At 45.7% G+C, this 25290-nt stretch overlaps 2 protein-coding genes and 1 pseudogene across 11 annotated transcripts in view; all 3 read left to right on the forward strand.

Moving 5' to 3' along the window:
- SFMBT1 (Scm like with four mbt domains 1) overlaps nt 1-13845 on the forward strand; it is a 124057-nt gene extending 110212 nt beyond the window's left edge. For 7 of the 9 annotated variants that reach the window (XM_036102583.2, XM_078077121.1, XM_078077125.1 and 4 more), the window contains 5 exons: nt 570-745; nt 5622-5800; nt 5985-6230; nt 7346-7474; nt 8357-13845. In XM_036102583.2, coding sequence (XP_035958476.2) covers nt 570-745; nt 5622-5800; nt 5985-6230; nt 7346-7474; nt 8357-8497 — 871 coding nt within the window. In that variant the 3' untranslated portion in view covers nt 8498-13845. The remainder of the gene's footprint in view (nt 1-569; nt 746-5621; nt 5801-5984; nt 6231-7345; nt 7475-8356) is intronic. The other 2 variants (XR_013449630.1, XR_013449633.1) reach the window with 2 other exon arrangements.
- Nucleotides 3755-5083, forward strand: LOC118542406 (nascent polypeptide-associated complex subunit alpha-like; annotated as a pseudogene).
- Nucleotides 13846-15823: 1978 nt separating the features above from the next.
- The window catches only part of STIMATE (STIM activating enhancer), a 51684-nt gene continuing 42217 nt past the window's right edge, over nt 15824-25290 (forward strand). The window contains exon 1 of one of the 2 annotated variants that reach the window (XR_004920572.2): nt 15824-16127. Coding sequence is in view for 1 of the 2 variants with exons in the window: in XM_036102586.2 (XP_035958479.1) it covers nt 15968-16127 (160 nt within the window). In the remaining variant the exon portion in view is untranslated. The remainder of the gene's footprint in view (nt 16128-25290) is intronic. The other variant, XM_036102586.2, reaches the window with a different exon arrangement.

Here is a 25290-nt window from a genome sequence, read left to right on the forward strand (position 1 = left end):
CAAGTTTCCATCCTGTTGTGGGCCAGTACTTTTATAAAATATGGTAAAAATGAATTATAAGAAATAGGAAAATTACAAGACATAAAACACAAGAATAATTTGTTTTTAGATTTAAGAGCCATAAAATTACCTTTGCAAATTACTGTGAAAGTTTATAAACACTTACTCTTGTTTTCTGACCCTGTCAGGGTGACCGTTGGCAGGTGAACCTGGTCCATGACCACACTCTGAGGATCACTGCCCAAGGGTAAAGGAAAGCCTTAGTGCAAGTCACTTTTCTTTCAGTAGTTAGTGTAGAAGTTTCTATTTGGAAACCTTAAACTGAGGAACCAGAAAGCAAGAGCCTCATTTGCTAATATAAAAACCTCAACATTCATTTGTCATAGCTTAGGTGGTAAGTTTGATTTAAGTACAATATGCATAAACTCATTATTTTTAGAATCCTCAAACTATAAGGGACATAGACTATCCTGAGAAGCAAAGATATTTTTCAGGTCTGTGAATGCACTTGATTTTCTCTGGGTAATCGCTAGCCCGGTAAACTTGGTCTCTGGCATCTCCCACGGCAGATACAAAGGAAAGAGCTACCGGGCTACCGTGGAGGTGGTGAAGACCGCAGACCGCGTCACGGAGTTCTGCCGGCAGACCTGCCTCAAGCTGGAGTGCTGCCCTAATCTCTTCGGCCCGCGGATGGTTCTGGACAAGTGCTCGGAGAACTGCTCTGTGCTGACAAAGACCAAATACAGTGAGAACGGTTTTTCAAATTTGTTAACTGTGACAACTGGCCACCGTTTGTATCTTGAAAAGTTTTTATTTTGCAGACATTCACCTATAACACAGGTATACAAACTGTTTCTGAAAAAGGACCAGATAATGAATATTTTAGGCTGTTGGTCATATGATCTCCGCTGCATATTCTTCTCTGTTTTGTTTTATTTTCACATTTAAGGAATACTTTTAAAGATGTAATAGCCATTTTTAGCTTGAGGGCAATACCAAAACAGGCCATGGGCCAGATTTGGCCCACAGGCCCATTTGCTAACTTTGACATGTAGTGTGTGTGTAACTTGGCTATTGCGTCTGGTGGGGTGTGTGGTTCACTCGTACAGTCTGCAGGGACTTAGCCTGTGCCCGCCGTGTGCCACCACGGTCCTAGCGCTGGGTGCTACAGTAAAGGGAAACAAAGTCCTGTGCTCACTGTGAATGGAAATGGAAATGACACATCACATGTAATAAACATTGTAGTGTGGGAGACAGATAATAAGTGAACCAATAGAGACAGGTACTATGGAGAAAAGTGAGGCGAGATAAGCAAGCAAAGGAGGGGAGTAAGGAAGGCCAGGAGGTGGGATTGCTGTTCAGAGGTGGTTAGGGAAGTCTTCCTGCCGGGTAACAAACTGAAGGAAGCGAGAGAGCCAGCTGTGCAGACATCAGGGTGAGAGTGCTGTGGACGGGGGGCAGCAAGAGCACAGGCAGGAGCAGGAGCTCGCTTTGTGTCTGCGAGGAGCAGCAAAGAAGCCGCCGTGGTTGGAGGCATCAGTAGTAGGGAAGGGGTGGTTCAGGCCTCACTCAGAACTGTCACAGGAACACCTCATCCCTCTCACTGCTTAGCTTCTTGTATGTGGAATTGCGTGCATGCATGCACACGCACGCACACACACACACTTACGTCATAGATGAAATTTCCAGTTCGGAGCCTTGTCAAGGCATTGTTGCCCAAAGACAAAATTCTGATCCTGCCTTTCCTTAAATTTTACAAGCCCTGATGTCACTTGGGAGAATTAATACAGAGGAAGATTTTACCTTGTTAAATTTGAAGATTTCTTTTAGGGATCTCTAATCCTGTGCATCTTAAACTTTATCATGCATGCAGATCAGCTGAGGAGCTTGTTAAAATGAAAGTTCTGATTCATCAGGTCTGTGGGTATCTGGGGTCTAAATGTGTCTGCTTTTCCAACAAGCTCCCAGACACTGTTGATGCTGTTGATCTGAGGTCATTTAGCATGATGAGCTTGCTAATCAGTGTTTGAATCGCAAAATCATAGAAGAGTCTAACCTTGTAGTTTCTGTTTATATTTGTTGGATTGTAAACTCCTTAAGGGCAGGGATTGGTGTTAGCTTATAGGGTCATATTCAGCACTTAGTTTAGCAAATTGCAAGTATTAATAGCTAAGTGAAATATACTCTACATACATGTATATCACTTTGAGCCTATGGAGGATATGCAGACTTTATTAGCTTTTTGTCTAAATTTATTTTTCTAAATGATATAAGCCTAGACTTTAGGAGAGAGTGTTTGTGATTTTTCCCAGTTAGTAATTTGAGTGTTACCAAATAGATTTATATCCTGTACAATCCATTTTTTTTGCAAAAAAATTACATTATATTTGTTTTTATGTTAATATATAACTAGGATATATATTTAGAGCTAGAATATATATGGTTCATTTTTAGAATTGTCTTTGTATTCTAAAATTTATATGAAAATGTACAGGATCTAGAATAGCCAAAAGAATCCTGAAAAAGAATAAAGTTGGAGAACTTACTGTGTCTGCCTTTGAGTTTTACCATAAAGGTAGAGTAATTAGTAGTGGGGTGGATTAAATAGTCACACAGAGTGATGGGACAGAACAGAGGGGCCAGAAATAGACCCAAATTTATGTGATTAAATGATTTTCAGCGGACGCCTGGGTGGCTCAGTCGGTTAAGCGTCTGCCTTCGGCTCAGGTCATGATCCCAGGGTCCTGGGATCGAGTCCCGCATCGGGCTCCCTGCTCCGCGGGGAGCCTGCTTCTCCCTCTGCCTCTGTCTCTCTCTCTGTCTCTCATGAATAAATAAATAAAATCTTTAAAAAAAATAAATAAATAAATAAATGATTTTCAGCAAAGATGAAAAACTTAACAGGGAAAGGAAGTTCTTTCAACAAATGGCACTGGTACAATTGGTTTTCCAAATTAAAAAAAAAAAAGCAAAACTCCTTGGCTCCTACCTCACTATATATTAAAATTAATTCAAGGTATATCATAGGCCTAAGGTAAAAGCTAAAACTATAAAGCTCCTAGAAGAAAACAAGAAGGGTATCATCAAGATCTAGGGGTAAGCATAGATTTCTTAGGAAACAGAATGCACTAACATAAAGGAAAAAAATCACCAAAATTAAAAACTTCTGCTCAGAGAATCTCTCCAGGATGTAGTAAATACTCCCACAACTCCATAATAAGAGAAACTTGGAAGCTAGAGAAAGCTGATAGTTGTATGAGATTGTGAATATGCTAAATACCACTGAACTGTACATTTGAAAATGGTTAATTGTATGTTACGTGACTTTTACCTCAATTTTTAAAAATTTAAAAATAAAAAGAGAAAATGTTCTGGAATTAGATAGTGGTAATTGCAAACATACTGAATACACTAAAAATCACTGGATATGTACAATTTAAAATGATGGATTTTATATTGTGGATTATATCTCAATAAAAAACGTAGAAAGAGAAAACCATTTTAAAAATGAATAAAAGACTTGAATAGGCACTTCACAAAAAAGATAACATACATGGCCATTAAGCACAAGAAAATGTGCTCAATATCATTAGTCATCAGGGAAATGCAAATCTAAACTATAATGAGAAATTACTACATATCCACTAAATTGGCTAAAATGAAAAAGATGGACAGTCCCACAAGTTGGCAAAGGTGTAGACAACTAGATCTCTTACACATTGCTGGTTGGAGTGTCAAATTATGCAACCCTTTAGGGAAATTCTTTGACAGTTTCTTTAAAAGTTAATCTACATCTACCGTATGATCCAGCACTTCCATCCCTAGGTATTTACCCGAGGAAAATGAAAATATGCCCACTAAAAGCCTTGGACAAGAATGTTCATTGTCGAGCCTTCCTTTTGCAACAGGCGTGGGTCACGCTTTCGCTCGCTCTCTTTCTGCCGCCATCTTGGTTCCGCGTTCCCCTCACAAAAGGCCTGGTGAAGCCACAGAAACCGTCCCTGCTACAGAGCAGGAGTTGCCACAGCCCCAGGCTGGGACGGGGTCTGGAACAGAATCTGACAGTGATGACTCAGAACCAGAGCTTGAGGAACAGGATTCCACACAGGCAGCCACACAACAGGCCCAGCTGGCAGCAGCCACTGGAATCGCTGAAGAACCAGTCAGTAAAGCAAAACAGAGCCGGAGTGAAAAGAAGGCACGGAAGGCTACAGGGGTTACAAGAGTCACTACCAGGAAGCGCTGTGAATTGTGCAAGACTGTTGAATCTCAGATCTGTACCTCTGAAACAAATAATGCAATACATGTTAAGAAAGAAAAAAAGAAGAAGAATGTAGCAGGAGGGGAAGAATGAAGGGGGGGAAATCGGAGGGGGAGAAGAACCATGAGAGACGATGGACTCTGAAAAACAAACTGAGGGTTCTAGAGGGGAGGGGGTTGGGAGGATGGGTTAGCCTGGTGATGGGTATTGAGGAGGGCACGTTCTGCATGGAGCACTGAGTGTTATGCACAAACAATGAATCATGGAACACTATATCTAAAACTAATGATGTAATGTATGGGGATTAACATAACAATAAAAAATTTAAAAAAAAAGAGTCACTACCAGGAAGTCTAAGAATATCCTCTTTGTCATCACAAAACCAGATGTCTACGAGAGCCCAGCTTCAGATACCTACATAGTTTTTGGGGAGGCCAAGATCGAGGATTTAGCTCAGCAGGCACAACGAGCAGCTGCTGAGAAATTCAGAGTTCAAGGTGAAGCTGTCTCAAACATTCAAGAAAACACACAGACTCCAACTGTACAAGAGGAGAGTGAAGAGGAAGAGGCTGATGAAACCTGTAGAGGTTAAGGACATAGAATCGGTCACGTCACAAGCTAATGTGTCAAGAGCAAAGGCAGTCCGAGCCCTGAAGAACAACAGTAATGATATTGTAAATGCTATTATGGAATTAACAATGTAACCATCTGAAAACGAGGACTTTTTTTGGTGTTTCAAAAGAATAACTGCAGCTTGGTTTGAAATTTGTACTGTTTCTATCATTAATAAAGTTATGGCTTCTTGTTGGATGAAAAAAAGAACGTTCATTGCCAAATAGTAACAGCCAAAACCTGGGAACAGCCCAGGTGCCTGTCAACAGGAGAATAGTTAAACTAGTATGTTCTGTACAATGAAATGCTGTTCATCAGTAGAAGGGAATGAAGTATTCATACACACAGCAGCATAGGTGAAACTCAAAAACATGCTGAGTGAAAGAAACCTTGTCCAAGAAGCATCTTGTTCCATAGATGAGGCAAAACTAATCTATACCGATGGAAATTGGAATGTGGTTGCTTCTGGTGAGGGGGACTGACTGGGAAGGGACCCTGGGAACTTTCTAGGTTGATGGAGATGTTCTATATCTTGATAGAGGGAAGGTTATTCAGGCTTATGCATTTGTCAGTACTAATTATACTGTACATTTAAGATCTGGACAGTTAAGAGTATTCCCTGATACAGAATTTAAATGTTAATCAAATACAGTGTACCTGTTTTCTGCTGTGATAGTAGAATCTCTTGTGGTGTGAGGTGTACAAAAATCGTGAAGCTACTTCATTTTTCTTTGTCCTTCACATTTAGCACACTATTATGGAAAGAAGAAAAATAAAAGAATTGGGAGGCCACCTGGTGGGCATAGCAACTTAGCATGTGCCCTGAAAAAAGCCAGTAAGAGGAGGAAGAGGCGGAAAAATGTCTTTGTCCATAAGAAGAAACGCTCCTCGGCATCTGTTGATAACACTCCAGCAGGCTCGCCCCAGGTACGAGGTCTCTGATGTACCTGTCCTGTCTGGAAGCCAGGAGGTCCCTGCCGTCCAGCACAGACACAGAAGGGTGACCTGCGGGCCTTTCTAAGTCAGATCCCGGCCCAGCAGAAGGTGGTTTGTGGCCCAGGAGCTGATTTGTCGTGAATTTCAATGAGACTTTTCTCTCCGTTTCCTCTAGGGAAGTGGGGGTGAAGATGAGGATGATCCAGATGAAGGGGATGACGATTCCCTGAGTGAGGGCAGTACATCTGAGCAACAGGACGAGCTACAGGAAGAGTCAGAAATGTCAGAGAAAAAGTCGTGCTCTTCCTCTCCCACCCAAAGTGAGATCTCTACATCGCTGCCTCCAGACAGACAACGGAGAAAAAGAGAGCTTCGCACTTTTTCGTTTTCTGATGATGAGAATAAACCTCCTTCACCAAAGGTACCCATTTTTAAAATACAGTGCCTTTTATTTCTCTCTCTAGAATTTCCCTCTAAAATCTGATTTTTTTTTTAAGATTTTATTTATTTGACAGAGAGACAGCGAGAGAGGGAACACAAGCAGGGGGAGTGGGAGAGGGAGAAGCAGGCTCCCCGCCGAGCAGGGAGCCTGATGTGGGACTCAATACCAGGACTCTGGGATCATGACCTGAGCCAAAGGCAGATGCTTAACGACTGAGCCACCCAGGTGCCCCTCTAAAATCTGATTGTTAGTGATGTGAGCATTCCATTTATTTCAATACAGGCTTCAGTTGAGTTTCCCAGGTCTCTCTTAAAAGAATTCCAAATTCAGTGATTTACTTGCATTGCAAGGATTATTTGGAGATCAACTACCTATCAGAAAGAAGGTCTCTCTGAGTAGCTGCTTACTTTGAGTTAAACTAGAAATGAAACTTTTTTTTTAATTTATTTATCTTATTTTTATTTTTTGAAACTTTTTTTTTTTAGCTGTAACCTGTCAGTTTAGGGAAAACTGCTTTTTTGATATTTTTGATAGATGGTTCCGTAGAAATAAGTTATTTATCCTTTTGATTCTGGTGAAGCTATTTTGTTTGGTATATTTAATATATACATATATGTGTATTACATAACGTACACACTACAAGAGTGGCAGTTAAGTCACTGTTTTAAAACTGGGTTGTGTTTTAAATATATTGCCTGAACTGAAGCAGTAAATGATTTCTCCTGATGATTTAGGTAAGCCTTCTTTTCTTCCGAAGTAGCATCCCATTCACTGCATGCCCTACCAGACAGCAAGTCAAGATAGACCAGGGAACAAATAGGAAACTTAAAAACCATTTTTCTCTGTTAAATTGTCCGAATTATTTGTGCTGGAACTTTGAGATAAATTCTTCCCCATTGATACTTCTTATTATAAAAGACAACCATTTCCTGAGTATCTAGTGTATGTGGACCTTGGCCATCTTTGCTGGGAGAAATCATGCCCTAAAATCCCTTTAAATCCTGCCTCAAAGGGTTATGAATTTATATAGAGAGACTTTTTTAGAATAAAATAGCTCTGACACCATTTGGTTTGCTTTGTTGCGGGCAATGAAGGAAATCAGGATTGAAGTCGCTGAGAGGCTCCATCTGGACAGTAACCCCCTCAAGTGGAGTGTGGCGGACGTCGTCCGGTTCATCAGATCCACCGACTGTGCTCCGTTAGCGAGGATATTTCTAGACCAGGTAAGTGTAGAGACCTGTGAGTTTTAGTAATTTGTCTCTTTAGCAAAGGACTATGGGTGTAATAGCGATTTATTTACAAGTCTGAGGAAAACTATATCTATCCAAAAGAAAAGAAATGTAGTTCCCCTTTCAGGAGTCGTAGAAAGAGGATTGTAAGAGGTTGTGATTTCGACTTCCCCACATTTGAAGCGAATGATCATTGTGTTGCCATTTTTCTCAAGACTTTGTTTCTATCCCTCAAATATTTAAATGGCTTAAAATCAAGCATGCAGTTCTTAATTGTGCTCTTCTTTTCCAAAGTAATGATTTGCTTGTTTTTAAGAATAATTAACATCTATAATATGTTAGGCTCTAAAGTGGCGATCAGTTTTAAGGCAAGTTTTCTGAAACAAATAGTCTGTGACCTTAAACAAATAAACTAATTTTTTTTTGATAATTGGGGAGATTCTAAACTGAACATCTTTGACGAGCTCATCAGGCTTTTATGAATGTTACAGAGTAGGAAAACGTTAAAGTTTTAAAGTTTATAGTTAATATTTTCTTTCAGATTTAGAAAGCATCCTCTAAAAAGATGTTTCCTTTGGTACATTTAGTAGCCACTTACAAAGCTAGTTTGTTTATTGAATTTCTGCAGAGCAGAAACTGTAGAATAGATTCTTATCCTTGGTAAAAGTTTATCCTTAATTCTGAAGATTCATTAGCATGGAGGACTGCCGGGGGCACTTGGAAGAAACTGTGTGATGCTTATGTTAAGGGGGAAAGTAAGGAAAGGAAAGTGCAGGGACTCTGATTTTGACCCCAGCCAAAGGGAACGGGGGCTGTCTTGATTGAGCTGCCATCCATGTGCACATCAGAGATAATGCGTATTTTATGCTTTAACAGGAAATTGACGGGCAGGCCCTGTTGCTCCTTACCCTTCCCACTGTTCAAGAGTGCATGGACTTAAAATTGGGCCCTGCCATCAAACTCTGCCACCACATAGAAAGGATCAAGTTTGCTTTCTATGAGCAGTTTGCCAACTGAGAAGGACAACTGAAGTGCGCTGTGTCTTCGAAGCACAAATGCAGCAAATCCTTCTCGCTGCTCTACCCGCGCGGAGCTGAGTCAGCCCTGGGGCTCCGGGCCCTGCAGGGGTCGGCTTGCTCTCTTTGCACTTTCAGGGAAGGAGGACCCACACTGAGGAAGCAAAAACTGCACAGAAGTGGCTCTCCTGCCAGTGGAAATGTGGACATCTCTTGGTCAGCAGATTGCAGTTTTAAAAAAAGAAGGGTTGTGAAGAAAAGACTCATGTAAGAAGCAGCAGCATTTCCAGTGGTGTGGCCTGAAAACGAAGAATAATGTAGGCTGCTGGAAAGCACCCTTATGGTTGTTTTCTTTTTGTTCTGTTCCTTCCCATTGTAGATTGAACTCTGTTCTCTGCTTTCTCTTTCTTGGAAAGAGAGGACATAGCTTTAAGTCAGCACTGATTTGGGACTGTGCCTAAGGCACATCAGTGCTTCATTGTCATTGTGTTTTTAAGCTTTTTTAAATTAAAACAGTTCATTTCGGGGATGATGACGTGGCTCTAGGGTTTTGAATGTACAGTCACACTTTGATCCATTTTAAAATCTATTCTTAGGAGTTCCTTTGTTTACTACCTCTGTTGATGATTGAGCTTACAGCCATGTATAAGGTTTTTTTGTATGATGCCATTTTTAAGCTACATGAACACTAAAACTATGATAGAAGCTGGAGAAAAAACAAAACAAAACACTGTTTGCTCTCTTAAAAATACCATGTGAGCACTTATACCAGTTCCTGGCCTGATCTGAGAACCCTGCTACATGGTTTCCTGCCTGGACCCAGTGTGGGCTCCCTGTTAGGTGGTCTCTCAAAGATTGTGGGTATTTCTGTTGAGTTGCTCTCTCCCCATCAGTCCTCAGAGGGACTTCAGTGGCTCTTATTTTTTGTTTACTTTCCTCTATAGCTGTCTGTTTCATTTCGAGAGTCCTCACTTTGGGTGAAAATCAGTAGGTATTCCTTGGACCCACAGGAAAACCCATTTCCCTTTCTTTCTCGGTGTCTCCAGGCAGAGAGTGTAGAAGCACAACAGAGAAAACATTTTGGGGGGTGATGCAGAGCATGGAGTTTCTGTAACAGTGTGTCCTCATGTCCTCAGTGGCCGCATAAAGATTGAGAGGTGGTTAAGGATTCTGGGAACCTCTTTGCCTAGTCACATTTACATGTCCTCTTAGTGAAACCTTTAAATTGAATGTAATCTATAGGCTGAGAATTCCCACTCAACGGCTCAACAACTTGGTTTTCTTTTAGGTGTTTCTTTTGGCCCAGTTCAAGCTGACATGAAACTACAGGCAAATTTTCATTTAGGATTGCACTGCTAGCAACTATAGAATAATAGCATTTGCTGTGCTGTTCCAGCCGGGAGGAATGAGGAAGGGTGCACACATAGATTGCTTCCTTTAAATGGTTTGCATTGCTGAGTGTTTTGGGGTTGGTTTTTTTTTTTAATTATCCTAGTTACCTCCAAATTTATAACTTAATCACTCATCTTCAAGATTTTAAAATGTTTTAAAACTACAAACTTGGTGAATTCTAAACATCTATACAAATATAATATTATTACAAATTTAAACTATTGATTTTTCCCTTTTCTTCAGAACCCTCTCCTGCTCCCAACAGTTTATGGACCTTGGCAGACATTCTGTAGTCTGCACCCTTTCTTCACTGGATTATTTATGAACCACCTTAATTCAAGCCCTCCAACCAAACCATATATTAAAGCATCAATTCTTTGCTTAGATAACCACCAGATAGACCTGGAAAGAAGCTTCATTTAAGTAAAAGTTAATATGTTTCAACTTACTCAGAGATCCAGTTTTTAAAAATGTCATTCTATGCCTATGGAAGAGAAGCATATATAAGATGCTTGGGAACAATTAGTGTTAAGTACATGGTCTTGGGGCAGGGGGTGCGTAACTTACACAATTAAAGTTCCTGAGACCTCAGCAGTTAAGGCACTAAGGCAAAGGGAGTTCTTTGAAGAAGATTAATGTTTGTTTTATTTAGGGAAATGAGATTTACTTCCTATGAAAGAGAATTGACCAAGTGCAACAGTGAATACATTAAGTTGTCTCTCTTTCGCCTTCTCCAAAACCATACATAGGTAAAGGGGGCAGAGCCCCTGGAAAGGTGAAACTCACGGCCCTGAGTAGTCTTGGATCTGGATATAGTCAGGGCTCGGCTGGCTCCTCTGTGTACCGTGATTATTCAAGCTCAGCTTTCTCTTAGAGAGAAGCCAACTCTAAGTTGGGTTTCCCTTAGTAGTTCTTGCATTCTCATGGTGAGATACAGTTTCTCAGGCAACTGCATTAAATAATTATATACCCCCACCCCCCACTCCCAGGTATTAAATAAGAGAAGGTAATTGTTTGGGAATTTGGCATAGGGCATTTTTTTTTTTTTTTAAGTATACAATTTAGGCTCTATTTCCCTCATAAAGCTGCTGGGGCTTGGCTGGACAACAGTGACAGTCTAATTCCTCTGATTCTGAAACAGATTTTAAACCTGATAATAACTCACCATGTTGGGGTAAAATGTTTATATATTACACATGGATACATGAACTTTGTTTTTTAAAGGTTGATACCCTCTTAAGAGAGATACATTGTGAGGGGCTGCATTTGTCTGAATTTCACCTTCAGCTGGCCCCACAGCAGCCTGAGGTCAGGAAGTTTCCATGATCCATTTTTTGATCCTGAATTGACAAACTTGGAAACAGGTGAATGGACTATATAAGCCTCCTGGACCTTGAAGTTGACCGACCACTCTTAGCCTATGTTAGTATGTTAGGGAAACCTTTTATTGTACATGAAGATTTGCTGTGACATTTTGACTGTATTTTGTGGGCTTCTGGAAACTATGCTGTTTTCGTTTGTAAACTGCCCTCATCCTTCTCAGTTGGAGAGTTGAGGTATCTAACGCAGGGGATGCATTACTGGGCCTTTACCTATATCTGCCTTTCTTTGGCGAAGTAGGTGACTCCCAGCATGTATGTTGTAGATGCATGAGGTCAGGGAAGGATACTTAGCAACCTCCGGAAGAGATGGGCTTCTTGGTAAATATTTATTGAATTATGATAGAGGCAGACATGGAAAACCAGCTCAGAGCTTGGCCTTTATATGCCTCTTCTCCTGGAAGTAAAATTATTCTCACTGTGAGAGAGAAGGCCTTGGACCAAAGCTTCCTGAGGACTTGAATATATTTTACTCACTCTCTTTTATTAATTCCGTCACTAATGTGGCATCTGAATACAGATTAAAAGCTTTAGGAGGCCTCAGCTAGGGCAGGACTCAGAACCATTCCCCTCTGGCAAGCCAAAAAGTATTTCTGGGGGACACGCAGAACATTAGGAAATCATTAACAGTAGGTAAGAATTATCTAGATGGGAACTTTGGGAAAACTCACACACACTTATATTTACTTGACACCTATCACCAAAGACTTATATTGAAGACCCCGTTCACTGATTTGATTGATGCCCACAGAAGCTCTGAGAGAGATGTTAGGAGCTTAGTCTCGACAGTGGAAACACGTCCTGGGTTTGGGCACTGATCCTGTACACTAGGGATGGAGTGTGTGTGTGAGAGTTCAGGAGTGTTCTGTGTTATCATTTGGCCTTAGGAAGATGAGGGAGAAGACATCACTAACAAGTGAAGTATAAATCTCGGTGGGAACCAGGGACCCCCTTTTAAAATGTGAATGTCTTTGGTCCTGGGTCCACTGAAAATAATCATGTGTCACGGTCATGATGCTATCTCAGAAACTCTGTAGAACAAAGTCCCCTGCGAAGCCAAAAAGAAGTCAGTCCCTTCCATGCAGTTGTAACTCTTCCATGACTTGATTCACTTTACAACGTTCTGTTAGTGAATTTTGATGATTCTCACCCCTTGTGTGAGAATGTACATACTTTGGAAATTTGAATCTGTCCAAGCAAGCCACCTATGGACTTGGAGTTTTTGCAGAAGAGTTCTAAACTCAGAGCCCAATCCATGGTTCTGGTTCTAAACCTTCTCACTTGGGGTTTCCTCATACTTGCCCCAGACCACAGGGTAGCCTTGTTTCTGAGGGCAGCCTGCCAGGGTGAAGGTATAGAAGGTGGTGGGCAGTAAATGCATTGGAGGTTTTCTTGCTTCTGGTGTTTCAGAACTCTTAGATTTTTCACAAGAACCAGCAAAACCAGGAGAGGGGGAATGGAGAAACAGGCCTAAAACTCCCTCCCCTTATGTCTTTTCTGACTTACCACACCATTTGGGTTTGTCCTGGTGCTATGGCCTATCACAAAGGACTGTTTTAAAAGAGAAACAACCTACAGCCTTGGTGGACAAGTCCTCAACACCAGCAGTCAAGTGTGGACCCTGATCTATTTTTGGGGACAAAGGATGATACTGCCTAGTGAGATGATGCCACCATTGCTAATGGGGGTGCCTGTACTCAGGATGTGTGGAAACTCAGTCCTGAGGGGTTTCTACGCGGTTTAGTTAACCTAACTGCATGCCTGACTTGGCAGAATGGAGGTGGGCAAATAGTGCTGGAAGGATGAGGGTAGGCTTTGGGGGTAAATCAAGTCACAAAGCAGATGCCTGAAGGGCCCGTACAAAGGTTAGACAAAGTTAAAACTGACAGTTCCTTATATCCTTTTGCAAGAAGGCTCTAGGGAAGTGTAGTTGGAATGCTTCTTGTGAGATTTTAAAGTGCTCATTTCTTTTCCTCTTCCTTTCATCCTTTTTTTGGTTGAATATTCTCTAAAGACAATCAGAGGCCTGCTAGGGTGGGACTTCTGGCTGGTTCCAGCACTGTCCTTGGGCCTCTTTCTGATACTGAATTGTTGGAACCGATGCACTTTGTTTATGCTATCCTTTTTTTTTTTTTTAAGCTGCTTGTTTGGAACAAAATGAAATGCATATTGCATTGTATCCTTCCTGCTTGCTGTTTTTCTCAATTTTAAAAGTTATGCATTGAGGATAAAGTATAATTAAGGAGAAATATGCACAAGAATACCTATTAAAATAACTACCATCAAGTTTGATGGGTATAACTTCAAGGGATTAAAAAATAACTATTTTGGATGAATATTTTGCGTGGGGTTTTTTTGTAAATAAGAGTGTATAAGAACTTGTGGTATATTATGACAGTTTTAAGTGGTTGTAAGAGAATTAAAACAGGTCTTAAGCTATGTTTAACTTCATTTGACAGCAAAGAAGACATCTTGGCCTGAGTAAATCCTTCAAAACTCTTTCCAGTGGGGCCTCAGAATCATCTCTGAAAGGAGGAGAAAGTTCCTTCCTACTTCAATAAAATGTACCTTTCCAGAATTCTCCCCCCTCTCCTGTCATCCGATCTTTACCCTCTGGATTTGGGTACTTTAAAATTGCAGTTCAGGAAAGGTAGGAAGAGCAGAATTTCCCCACAGCGACCTTGCTCCTGGCATTGGGGAATCTGCCCATGATCTCAGAAGAATGCTTCTCATTTGTCTACATTTGCTTTGGTACAGCAGCAACGGGCCTTAAGGATCCCTCCACATCTGGATGTGCAGAGCAGTGCTTTGTCAAAAACTTCATTCTTCAGCTCTATGTGCAACTTTCCTTAAGCTGCCTATATCTTCAAGCAATTAACAGTCTCCTTATGCCCAGCCCACAATCTCTTCTGCTTTAAGTACACATCCTCTCATTTGTTTCCCTCCAAACACGGACTATAACTGTTGAGCATCCCCATAAGAGACCTTCTTAGATTTAAAGACAGTAACACAATTTTCCCTGACCTATTTATTTTCTTAACCTGATTTTCTGTATTTTCCCATGGTTAATACTTGTGGAGAGTTTTAAATTTTATAAATTAAAATTCAGTTTAATTTAAAAAAGTGTTGCCATGTTCTCTGTGCCAGGCACTATGTTGGATTCAAGGGTGAATAAAAACCAGTTCCCACCCTCAGAAGGCTCACACTCAGCTGTGAGAGAGAGACGTGTACAGCCACCTAACGGAGCAGTCAGAAAAGTTCTAGTGGAGCAGTATACACAAGGTCATGTGGAAGCCCGCTGGGGAGAGGGAGGTCAGGCGGGCCTCAAGCACGAATAGCAGTTCATTCAGCAGGGAAAAGGGAACAGTGGTACATGCAGCTAGAATGCCATTTAAGACACAGGAGGTGTGAAGTGCATTGTAAGAGAAGGATCTAAGGAGCCAATAGCATTTTTGTTCTCTGCATAATCAGGTTAATATTCCTGTCAACCAAGAAAGATTTGTAAGCATTTAGCCCATTGGAATTCCGAGGTGGCTATCTTTTAGTATATGTGCTGCCGAAGCAAGCACCAAGGTGGCTATCTTTTAGGGAAAATTTCCCTAATACAGTTTTTCTTGTTCCACAAATGTAGGCCAGTGTCTACTGGAGTAATACCATGTGTACATGGTCATTAAGTGGATGCAGCAAGAAGGCTAGGGACTGGAGAGCACCAACAAGAAGTGTCTGGAGAAAAGCCAGAGGGGGCTGGGAAGGTAGATGGGAAAATAGGGACTAGAGGCCCTGGTAGAGGTAGGGAGCTGGTTCCAAGGAGTCAAAGGATTAAGGTGGGAGTAAACATGCATGTGTGGAGGGGGACCTTAGAGATTCTGGCAGTTACCAACAATTTGGCTTTATGAAGCATGTTCAAGACGAACAAGATGGGGACATGTTCCCATGTTTTCGGTATAAACCTTGTATATTTCTAAACGACAGCGATTGGATTAAAATGACCATTTACATAATGTTTAGGGAAGAAAAAAGGTCGACTCGGGCCTGATTGACGAATGGAGGATAAGCTTTTGGTCACAATATTCGTACTAACAAGGAAAGCAGAAGGACGCCAAACGTCTGGATTGGAAGGAATATGCCTGTGTGCAGAGTCTTGGATTGTTTTCCTCACGGCATCCTTCGGAATAATCTAGGCTGCTAGCTGAAAATGCACACTATTCCGCCCTGTCTCAGAACTACCGAATCAAAATCTGAGGGTGGAATCCAGGAGTATTTTTAATAAATTCTGCAGGGTATGAGCGCTTCATCTTGGAAAGGAAGAGAATTTAGTCGCAGATGTTCCCGGCTCCTGCCTTCCCGACCTGGAGCCCGGGGTCCTTGGGCTCACTCCCACCCGTACAGCCGCGCTCACCTGCTCCGCTCTACCTGTGGCCTGGACGCACGACCCCGCCCCCACGCCCGGCCGGAGTCCCGCCCATGGGGGGTGGGAAGAGCTGGAGCGGCCGAGGCCCGCCCCCACGCCCGGCCGAGCCAATCAGGCGCTGCGGTCTCAGACGTCGGGTTACGCGCGGCGGCGAGTGGGCCGCGGGGCGGAGGTACCGGCTCCTGGCTTGGACTCCCGGCCCGGAGCTCGGCGGCGCGGGCCGCCGCAGGCAGCGAGGCCGGGCGGGCGGGCTGGCCGCGGCGCCTGGCGCCCCTCCGCCAGGCCCGCCATGCAGGGCCCCGCCGGGAACGCGAGCCGCGGGCTCCCGGGCGGGCCGCCCTCCACCGTCGCGTCCGGGGCGGGCCGCTGCGAGAGCGGCGCGCTTATGCACAGTTTCGGCATCTTCCTGCAGGGGCTGCTCGGCGTCGTGGCCTTCAGCACGTTGATGCGTGAGTCCCGGACCCCCGCCCCTCCTGAGGCCCTGTGGGACCACCGCAGGCCCAGCCCCGCCTCGGGGACCCTCCTGCCCGAAGAGTTAAGGCCTGGGGCCCCGGGCCCTTTGGCGGGGTTGCCTTCTGCCCGCGAGCGCAGGCTGGGCATTCCCAGACTAGCGGGAGCTCCCTCCCCCGACCCCGGGTCCTGAGTCTCTCGCCTTATCGCGACAGCCTTTAGCCAGGGGTCACCCCTTCTCCTCTCCTACAGCCCGCACACGCCTCTCTCCCGAGATAACTGCCTAAAACTCGCCCCCCTGCTACCTTGTCATCGCGAATGAAGGCTACTCCACTTTCCAGCCTGGGGCCATAAACCCCCCAGCTGGAATAATCCTTTGTGCCCCCTCATAGAATCTCTTCCTACCTCCCTTTCGCACTTTGAACCCGCATCCCTAAATCCCCAGTCTGATGCTGGGCTTTTCCCTGCTCCTTCACTCCGCAAAGATTTGCTGTCGCTCGTTGGCTTTTAAATCCCGCTACTTTGCAATACCTGGATTGTAAGGCCATGCATTGCGTTCCCAGTACCACTTCCTCCTGCCTCGCCTCCCCCCTCTTCCCCCAGCTTTATTTTCTGTTTTGGTTGGAGCAGGACCCACCCAGACTTTCTTCCCCACTTCTCTTTCCCCTCCTTTCTTCCTGAACAGGTCCACCTGTTCGATCTCTGTCCCAGGCTTTCCTAATTAAGTTGCATCTCAAGCCTCCCCTGGCTGTTCCCCCTGCCCAACCCACTCTATTACTTGTATTTAAAGGTTCCTTTATTTCCATGAGACTCAGGCAACCTAGTGGCATAGTGGAGGAGGCGGCTCAGAGGGTCTAGGGAGGTCGCAGAATCCTTGTGCTAAGTCCCTGGGGGCCCTTTCTTGAGAGCTTCCTGATGGAGAAGAAAGCCCCAGATGGCGCCTCTGGAAAACTAGAAGTTCCACCCTGTTTGTCAGGTGTGCCGTGCATTTGGAGTTGTGTTGTTTTGTTGGTGCACATCCTTCCCTTGATTACAGTAACGGGAGGCTTCAGTTGGCTGTGGGCCTAGGAGTGCCCCTGTGATTGCATTCTGGAGGAAGGAAGGGTTATAACGATCTGTACAGAGGCCTGAATTCCAGAATGACAGGTTCTCAAAACTTCCCTACCGTGCTCACATGGGCAGAGTGGTAAGTTTCTGCGGAAAGTATGCTCCTTCGCGCTGGGGACGGATCCTGCAGCTGTGTGCATTTGTCATCTAGGGTGCAGTTGCCGGAGTTACAGCTCTGCTTGTCATAACACGGGGGCTTATTTGAGTGAATTCTCCCAGGCTTCATTCAGGCTGTTCTTGGATGACACTTCTTCTGGTTGCCTGGCCTGGATAAATCTTACCCCAAGTGCCCGACCGTGTATGTTTGCCACTTTTTCTTTCCTTTTTAGTCCCTACTTGCCTTGCTATTTTCCCAGCTGAACAAATACCCACTTGTTCCCACGGTAATAATTTGTGACTACTTAGCCCAAATCAGCTGCTGACTTGGGTGCATGAACTGTATGTGTGTGTTTTCAAGACACTGTGTGGGGGTCTCCTCTCCCCTCCCGCTTCTGTCTCCTCCAGCTGGTCTTCCTTTCTCTCTGAAGGAACTACAGGCTTACTTTGCATTTTGTTCCCTAACTTATGATTTCCTAGCCTCGCTCTGGCTATTTCCTTGGATTTGATTGCTGCTGATGGCCCAATTTATTCCTGAGGGCTTGATACTCATGGTTCAGGGCGGGAAATGTGATTATTATTTTTTTTAAAAGATTTTTATTTATTTTTTTGACAGAGAGAAAGGGAACACAAGCAGGGGGAGTGGGAGAGGGAGAAGCAGGCTTCCCGAGGAGCAGGGAGCCCGATTCGGGGCTCGATCCCAGGACCCCGGGATCATGACCTGAGCGGAAGGCAGATGCTTAATGACTGAACCACCCAGGCGCCCGTGGGAAATGTGATTATGACGGGGCAGAGTCGCTCGCTCCTGAGAAATGTGCCAGGTTGCCTGTGTTCAGAGTGACGGTGCTGGCCCTGGAGTCTTCAGGGACATGCTCACTTTGCTTAATCTTCAGTGTGAGCACATGTGCAAACCCCACTGCGGTGGGTGCTTTCTGTTTGCAAAGACCAGACTACAGAGCGGCCTTTTGCTCACTGTAAGTCTAGACGTGGAGGTTGTGTGTGGAGATGGGCATTGGTTCCTGGGACAGTGATAAGGAGGAGTGACGGGGAGAAGGGGTGAAAGGCTGAGAACTGTCTGCCCTTGCTTATCTCTTCAACTTGTCGGTTTCTGTTCTGAGAACTGTGGGGCTTTCCCCTTTGGCACTGCTGGGATGAGGAGGGAATCTTTCAGGGACTGCATCACGTTTTGCAGTGACTTTGCTGGTCACGAGGGAAGTGGGTGGAGGTGCTCTCAAGGAAGTGCATCTGTGAGCAGTTTGGTTTGCCCAGGCTTTGTCTTCCCAGACACAGCGTCGGTTTCCCAGTCAGGCAGAGCTGCTGGCAAGAGGGCAGGCTCCCGTGACGGGTGTCCACCTTGCCGCCTTGAGGGAGGTCTCGGTGTGTTAAGATGAGGCCACTCCATCCTTCATCAGTTCCACTTTTCTTTGTCGAGCATATTTTAAATAGCAGTCGTCTCTCCTGAGCAATTTAAGTTAACCTCTTTGGGGTCACAGTCTGTTCCCTCCCGGGTGCTTTTGTCCCCCTGGACCATGGGCTCATTGGCTCTCTTCTCCAACAGCTCCCCAGTTCTGTGGGCAGCTACTGTTCCATTTTCCTGTCAGACCAGCTCTGTTCATTGGCTGCACCCCCTTCTCTGCCAGACAGTCTGAGGCATTTTTCATCACTTCATATCCCTGAATTCAGTGAATCTTCAGACTGCTGTCTTTATGTTTCTTTTTCTACCCAGAAAAATCACTTTTTTCTTCATTTACAGGTGGTTGTGTTTTTTACCTAGAGGATTTTGTCCTGGAGGAAGACTTCACATATGGGTGGGGGTGGGGGGGTGGGGTGTGTGTGTGTGTGTGTGTGTGTGTGTGTGTAGGAGGATTTTGATTCTCGCAAGAATTTCTCATCCCGGTGCTTGGCCCTGTCTGGGGGTTTTCAGATGGTCTCAGCCCAGACGGTCGAGAGTTAAGAATGCCAGGTGATGTATGTCACCTTTCTTCAAGCTGTATAAACACACAGACTCTTACCAGCCAGCACCCACAGGCATGTCTCAGTGTCAGCTAAGACATGTTAGCATGTCTCACACCTCTGTAAGTGGTGAGCTTTCCAGAGGCGCCACCTAAGCTACCCTCTGTATGAGAGGAGAGCTGAACCCACTCAGAGGCAAGCTTAGAAAGGGACTTCCCAGTCTGGGTTCTCTGGGATGTCAAATGCAGCAAGGGGGCTTGTCGACCTGCCTGCTAAACCGTTCTTGTTCTGGTGGCTTTATCTCTAGTCTGTGACTCGATGAAGTTGCTCAGACCAGAGTCACCGCAGAACAGAGCTGAGCCAGCCTAGAGCCCGGCACACTGTTCCACTGCAGGGCTGTGGCCCAGCTGTCAGCCAGAGGTTGGGGTCAGCCAGCGTGTGTGTTGGCATCTGGGAGTGTTGACTCTCAGGTCAGTGTTTTACAAAAACATTGCTGGCATTGAAAAATGAGAGTTCCTGAGACCCAGAGGAACATCACACACCGGTCTGCCCAGCTTTGAAATCTCAACCTCAGACAGGAGTCGCTGGTTTTCTCACATGGTGAACCGGCCTCCCTATGTGTTGTGTACGCACAGACCTGCGGGGCCACCCTTCCTGGGGTCCCCTCTCCCCATTGTATCCCAGTCTTTACCTTACAAGATGTCAAACATCCAGGAAAGATGAGAAGTAATCCAGTGATAATACAGTATCAGCCCTCCACCTAGATTCAGAAGTTGTTCGTATTTTGCCATATTTGCTTTATCTCTTTATACCTTTTCTGTTTCGTTTATTTTTTTCTTTTTTTTTTTGGCCAAGCCATTTGAAGATACGTTGCAGCCAGGATCACACTTCACCCCTCAAAACTTCCCGTCGCATCTCCTGAGAAGGAGGACAGTCTTCCTCATAATCACAGTCTCATGATCATGCCTGAGAAAATATACACCTCCACTGTGTGACCTGACAGCCCGTCCGTAGCCACACTTGCCCACATGTCCCAAGTCTTTCAGAGCTGGGGTCTTTAAATAAACTGTGAGTCAGTAAAGGGCCACATGTTGCACTAGTTGTGTTTTGAAGTCACTTTTACTGTAGAACAATCTCCCCCCTACATTCACTTGCACACACTTTTTTTTTTTTTTTTTAATGACATTGCCGTTTTGAAGAGTGCTGGCCAATTGTCACGGACCGCATTCCGTGTTCTGGAGCTGTCTGGGGCGTTTCCTTGTGGTGGTGTGTGAGCTGTTTCACAGGCCCCTGTGTTCCCTGAGTTTGATCTGGAGGAGGTTTTAGACTCAGGTAACCTTTTTTACAGCAAGAACACTCCCTAGGCAGTGCTGTGTGCTTCTTACTCCCGCGTACCAGGAAGCTCGTGGCCTCGGGCAGCCCTGCTATCAGTAATAATAAGGTCGACTACTTGGTGGAGGGGTGAGGTCTCTGGATCTCTCCCTTGTAAAGGTACGTTTTCCCCTTTGCAATGAATAAATTATCTCGGTGGTGGTGATCCTTTGAGATCGGGGGAATATCCTGTTCCCCAGTAACTTTTCCCTCAGTGGTCACAACGGGACACAGTGGTGGCTGCACTGGGAGCTGGAGCTCAGGAGAGAAGCCCCGTCTCAGGGCCCGGCACCCAACACTCGATAAATGTCGGTTTCCTTTGCTCCCTCCGGAGTGCCAGCCATGGCTGAGGAAGATCCCTTTTTCGGTCCCAGGCTGGTATTGTGCCCACAGGGGAAAAGAGGATGGCCAACATTAGTGTGGCAGCCTGTTAGAAATCTTTATTTTTAGAGAGTTTTCAGGGTTTCTAAACACTAATTTATCTGGTAGCGTGTATTCATAATGGTGATCTCCTCTATTTATAGTAAAACTTAATTAATTTGGAGTAAAATCAGGGCAAGAGGGAGTTGTCTGAATTAGAGGACAGTCTGGGTTGTAGAATAACTTAATGAAATGCATTTTTTAGCCTTTTAAATACCTCTGTTTGTCAAGTGTTGCCCTGTAGGGGCCTATCCAGCCTCCGCTGCTTTAATGATCTGTTTAAAATCCTTTGCAATTAGTATAATATTTGCATGAAGATGAAGTCTCTTTGAAGGAATTTTACAGGTGGTTAAAAATAGCAGGATCCCTGGCTCTGGAACCAATCTGACCTGGCTTCCATTTCTGCTTCTGCCTCACTGTGCTCTTGAGCAGCCTACCTATATTTCCCGACGGTTCCGTTTGCTCCCCGGTAAGATGGAAATAATAATTTTTCTGGGCCTGTGGGGATTAGGAAGAACGTAAGGAAGCTGGATCAGTATCAGGCACGTGTTAGGCCCTCTGCAGGGGGCGTGGGGGTTGTGAAGTCATCCTCATTGTTGTTACAGTATTTGCATTTGAGAGTTCCGTTTCACAAGTGCTTGAGTAACTTGTTTTCTGAATTAGGTTAAACATTTCCCTTGCTATCTTGTTTGCACGACATCTTTACCTTTCGCCCTCTTCATAGACTGCATAATAGTAGAAAACTTGAACACAACCAGCTCCTTGCTGGTGAATTCCAAATTAGCATGTAGCCAAAGCAGATGGCTTTAGTAGAGGTAAATGCTCTCCTTTCTTCACCTAACCCTGACCTGTGTTTTCACCTACAAAGTGTCTCATGGGCCTTGAGAGGGCAGCCTGGTTACAGGTGATTAACCTGCATCCGAGGCCCTGCCCCAGTCCTGTGACGGCAGGTGGTGGCACTGGCCCCTAGAGCCGCTGTCTTTCCTGAAGCTTGCTCTGTACTGAGTCCCCATCGTGCTGGCTCCTGGGCCTGGCCCTTGATGTACTTCCCAGGCACCCCGGAAGGAACAAGGACAGCGAACACCGTCCTGGTTAGTAGGTGTAGAGCTGAAATGTAAGCCAGGCCCAGCAGACTCCAGACACTCTTAACCACTTCCCCTACCCCTGCCTGCCTGCCTTGAGCCCCTTTCCACACAGGTGCACTCTGAGGACCCTAACCCCTCGCTACTTGACCTCATTTTTTCCTGTTTAAACCACTCTGATTTTCTTTCTTAATAATACTTTTTAATGTCCAAAGTGTTACCTGGAACTTCAGCCTGTTTTATGGCTCTTGATAACATGAAAGTAGACATTTGAAATGACTTGGCAGTCATTTTGTGCATGTATGAGTTCCATCCGGGGTTTGCTGTCCCAGCCCAGGCCTTTGTGCAGCTTCTCCCTGGCTGCCTGAGGATGACCGTCCTTCCCCAGGGGCTGAGCCCCCTGGAGCACCAGGGAGGGAGTATAGCTGAGTATAGCTGAGTCGGTTCAGTAACTGGTGAGGAGGGCCCTCCACGGCTCTCAGTGGTTTCAGGTTACCTGCCGGTTTTCGCAGTTTGTGTCCCTGGTGCCGCAAGGAGTGTAGTTTATAACCTTGAGTTGGGGAGAACCCTGAAGTTCCCCTTTTCCTCACTGATGCGTAAAAGTGGTCTGTGAGCCTCTCAGACTGCTCCACTACTGGGAAGTTTTCCATCTCACCCAGGCTTTTTCAACTTGGCACTGTTGGCATTTGGGGCCAGGTAATTCTTTGCTGCGGGGGCTGTCCTGTGCATTGTCGGGTGTTTAGCAGGGTCCCTGGCCTCTCCCCACTGGGTTCCAGATGTACCTCCCTCCCTCAGGCTGAGACAGATAAAAATGTCTCCACACGCTGCCCCGTGTGACCTAGGGGGGCGGGATGGGCGGAGTGCAGAGTTGTCCCTGTTGAGAACTGCATTTATTCAGTTTGGGGGTCACTAAGTGAACTCTCAGGGGAGCCCTAGAGAACAGATTTGGTCAGTTTGTGGCCCCTGAAGGATGAGAACAGTGCCCTGCGGGGCTTGTTAAGGGCCTGGGTGCTGCCTCGACAGGGGACTGCCGAGACCCGCACCCCATCCGCCAGGGGCTCTTGGATGGAGCAGGCTGTGGCCCGGACAGTGCGCAGGCGGTCGTGGAGGGGAAGGAGGAGGGGTTCTGCCTGCGGCCGGGGAAGCGTCCATGGGGAATCCCTCCTCAAGCACAGCACCAGGGAAAGGGGCGATGGAAAGGGGACACGGGGAATGGTAAGAGCCAAGGTCCAGAGGAGGTTGTGAGCAGGGCCATCGTCCTGGGGTCTGGAGAGCATGGGACAGAGGCTCCCAAGAAAGGAGGCTTCTAGACAGCCTTCCCATTCAGTTGCGGGCCTCTTTTCCTATAGCTTGCACTTAAAAGGGAGGGTGAGTTAAATTATTGGGTGACAAGTCAGGTTCTGCCTTTACTTTGTGCTCCATTTGGACTGTTTCTCTGCGAACGTTTCCTTTGAAGCAGCTTTATCACGTCCCTTTTAGATCTCATGGGGTCCCCCTGAGGAACCGGCTGTCCAGCTCCAGAGACATGGCTACTAGCTAGTAAAGGAAGCAGCTTGTTATTGTGGACTAGCTTTCACTGGCAGCCCTCTACATTGCACACCAGTGCTTCCAGCCTCGATTCTGGACAGCTGCCAGGCCAGCCGAGGCCTGGTCTGTGAGCACGGTCCCAGGCTTTGGTGGGCTGGGGCTCCGCTAAAGAACATCTCATATGAGAAGGCCAGGTGTGAGCACATTCTAGAAATCCTGTACCTACCCCAGCAGGATTGTCAACCACTGAAATCACCTTTGTGACTATGATGAAAAGACTTCTAACTTGAGTTACTGCGATCCATCTTAGCAAATGACAGGTCCTCCCACGTTTCCTTTGATTTAGAGTGTCCTCCTCATCCTAAAGGGCATGTTGTGCCGCCGTCAGGCCCCTCTCGAGCTGCTGTGCGTGAGGCTGGGCCTTACCTGGGGTGTGCTTTCGTGTGGGGGCCCTGGGGTGGCACACAGGGGTAGGGGAGGTAGGGTCACTCTGCTGGCTGGGGCACTCAACTGTTGTGTTTTTTGTTGGCTCTAAAATTTCTTTGAAAGACTTGGTGTTGAGTATCTATGGCTTTTCCTATCCCCAATCAGTGGTCGATGTCAAGAGCTTTCACACTTTGTCTTTAGTTTTCTCTTTCATGGACACAGTTGTATGCACAGTAGCTCGGGACACAGGCAGAACCAACCTTATATTGTTTTATATGTTCACCTTTCTCAGAATGCTTTTCTTCCCCCTCGCCCCAGCTTTTGTTCTAGTCCCTGGGCTCCTCTAGCCTCTTATTTTTTTAATTAAAAAAATTTTTTTAAAGATTTTATTTATTGAGAGAGAGCAAGAGCGGAGAGAGAAGGGAGCAGGGGGAGAAGGAGAAGCAGGCCGAGCAGGGAGCCCGACGCGGGGCTCGATGCCAGGACCCTGAGATCATGACCTGAGCGGAAGGTAGATGCTTAACCAACTGAGCCCCCAGGCGCCCCTCCTCTAACCTCTTAAGCTCATCAGTGTTCCTTATGGGCTTTTCCGTTTTCTTAGAAGACATTTTCACTTAATAACATGGACAGTGATGTAGAGGTGAGCACTGGCATCACCCCAGTGACAGGACAAGCCGGAGACGCCGTCCTGCAGGAGCGGGGCACACCGCCTCTCTTGCCCAGACCCGAGGGCTGTGTGAGCATCTGGGCCGAGGCGGCGTCAGAACGCGAGAGCAGGTTTTCTATTTGGGTGGTGAGTTTGCGCCCAAAATATTTGCTGGTCGGTCCGACGCAGCAGACTTGAAGATTAAAGAATTGAAGATTTCCACCCCTGCTCCCACCCTCAGTCTGAGCCCTGCAGGGAGCTGGGGTCCAGAAGTCTGGGAAAGAGAGGCTAATGACGAGGGGCGGGTGCTGGGGTCCTGCAGACACAGTGGAGGAGGCCTGCATGAATGTGTTTTCTCTGTCAAGAACCCTAGTTTGCGGGGCACCTAGGTGGCTCAGTTGTTAAGCGTCTGCCTTCGGCTCAGGTCATGATCCCAGGGTACTGGGATGGAGTCCCACATCGGGCTCCCCACTCAGCGGGAAGCCTGCTTCTCCCTGTCCCACCCCCCTGCTTGTGTTCCTTCTCTCTCTGTGT

This window comes from Halichoerus grypus, chromosome 1 (genome assembly GCF_964656455.1).
Source record: "Halichoerus grypus chromosome 1, mHalGry1.hap1.1, whole genome shotgun sequence".
Classification (NCBI taxonomy): domain Eukaryota; kingdom Metazoa; phylum Chordata; class Mammalia; order Carnivora; family Phocidae; genus Halichoerus; species Halichoerus grypus.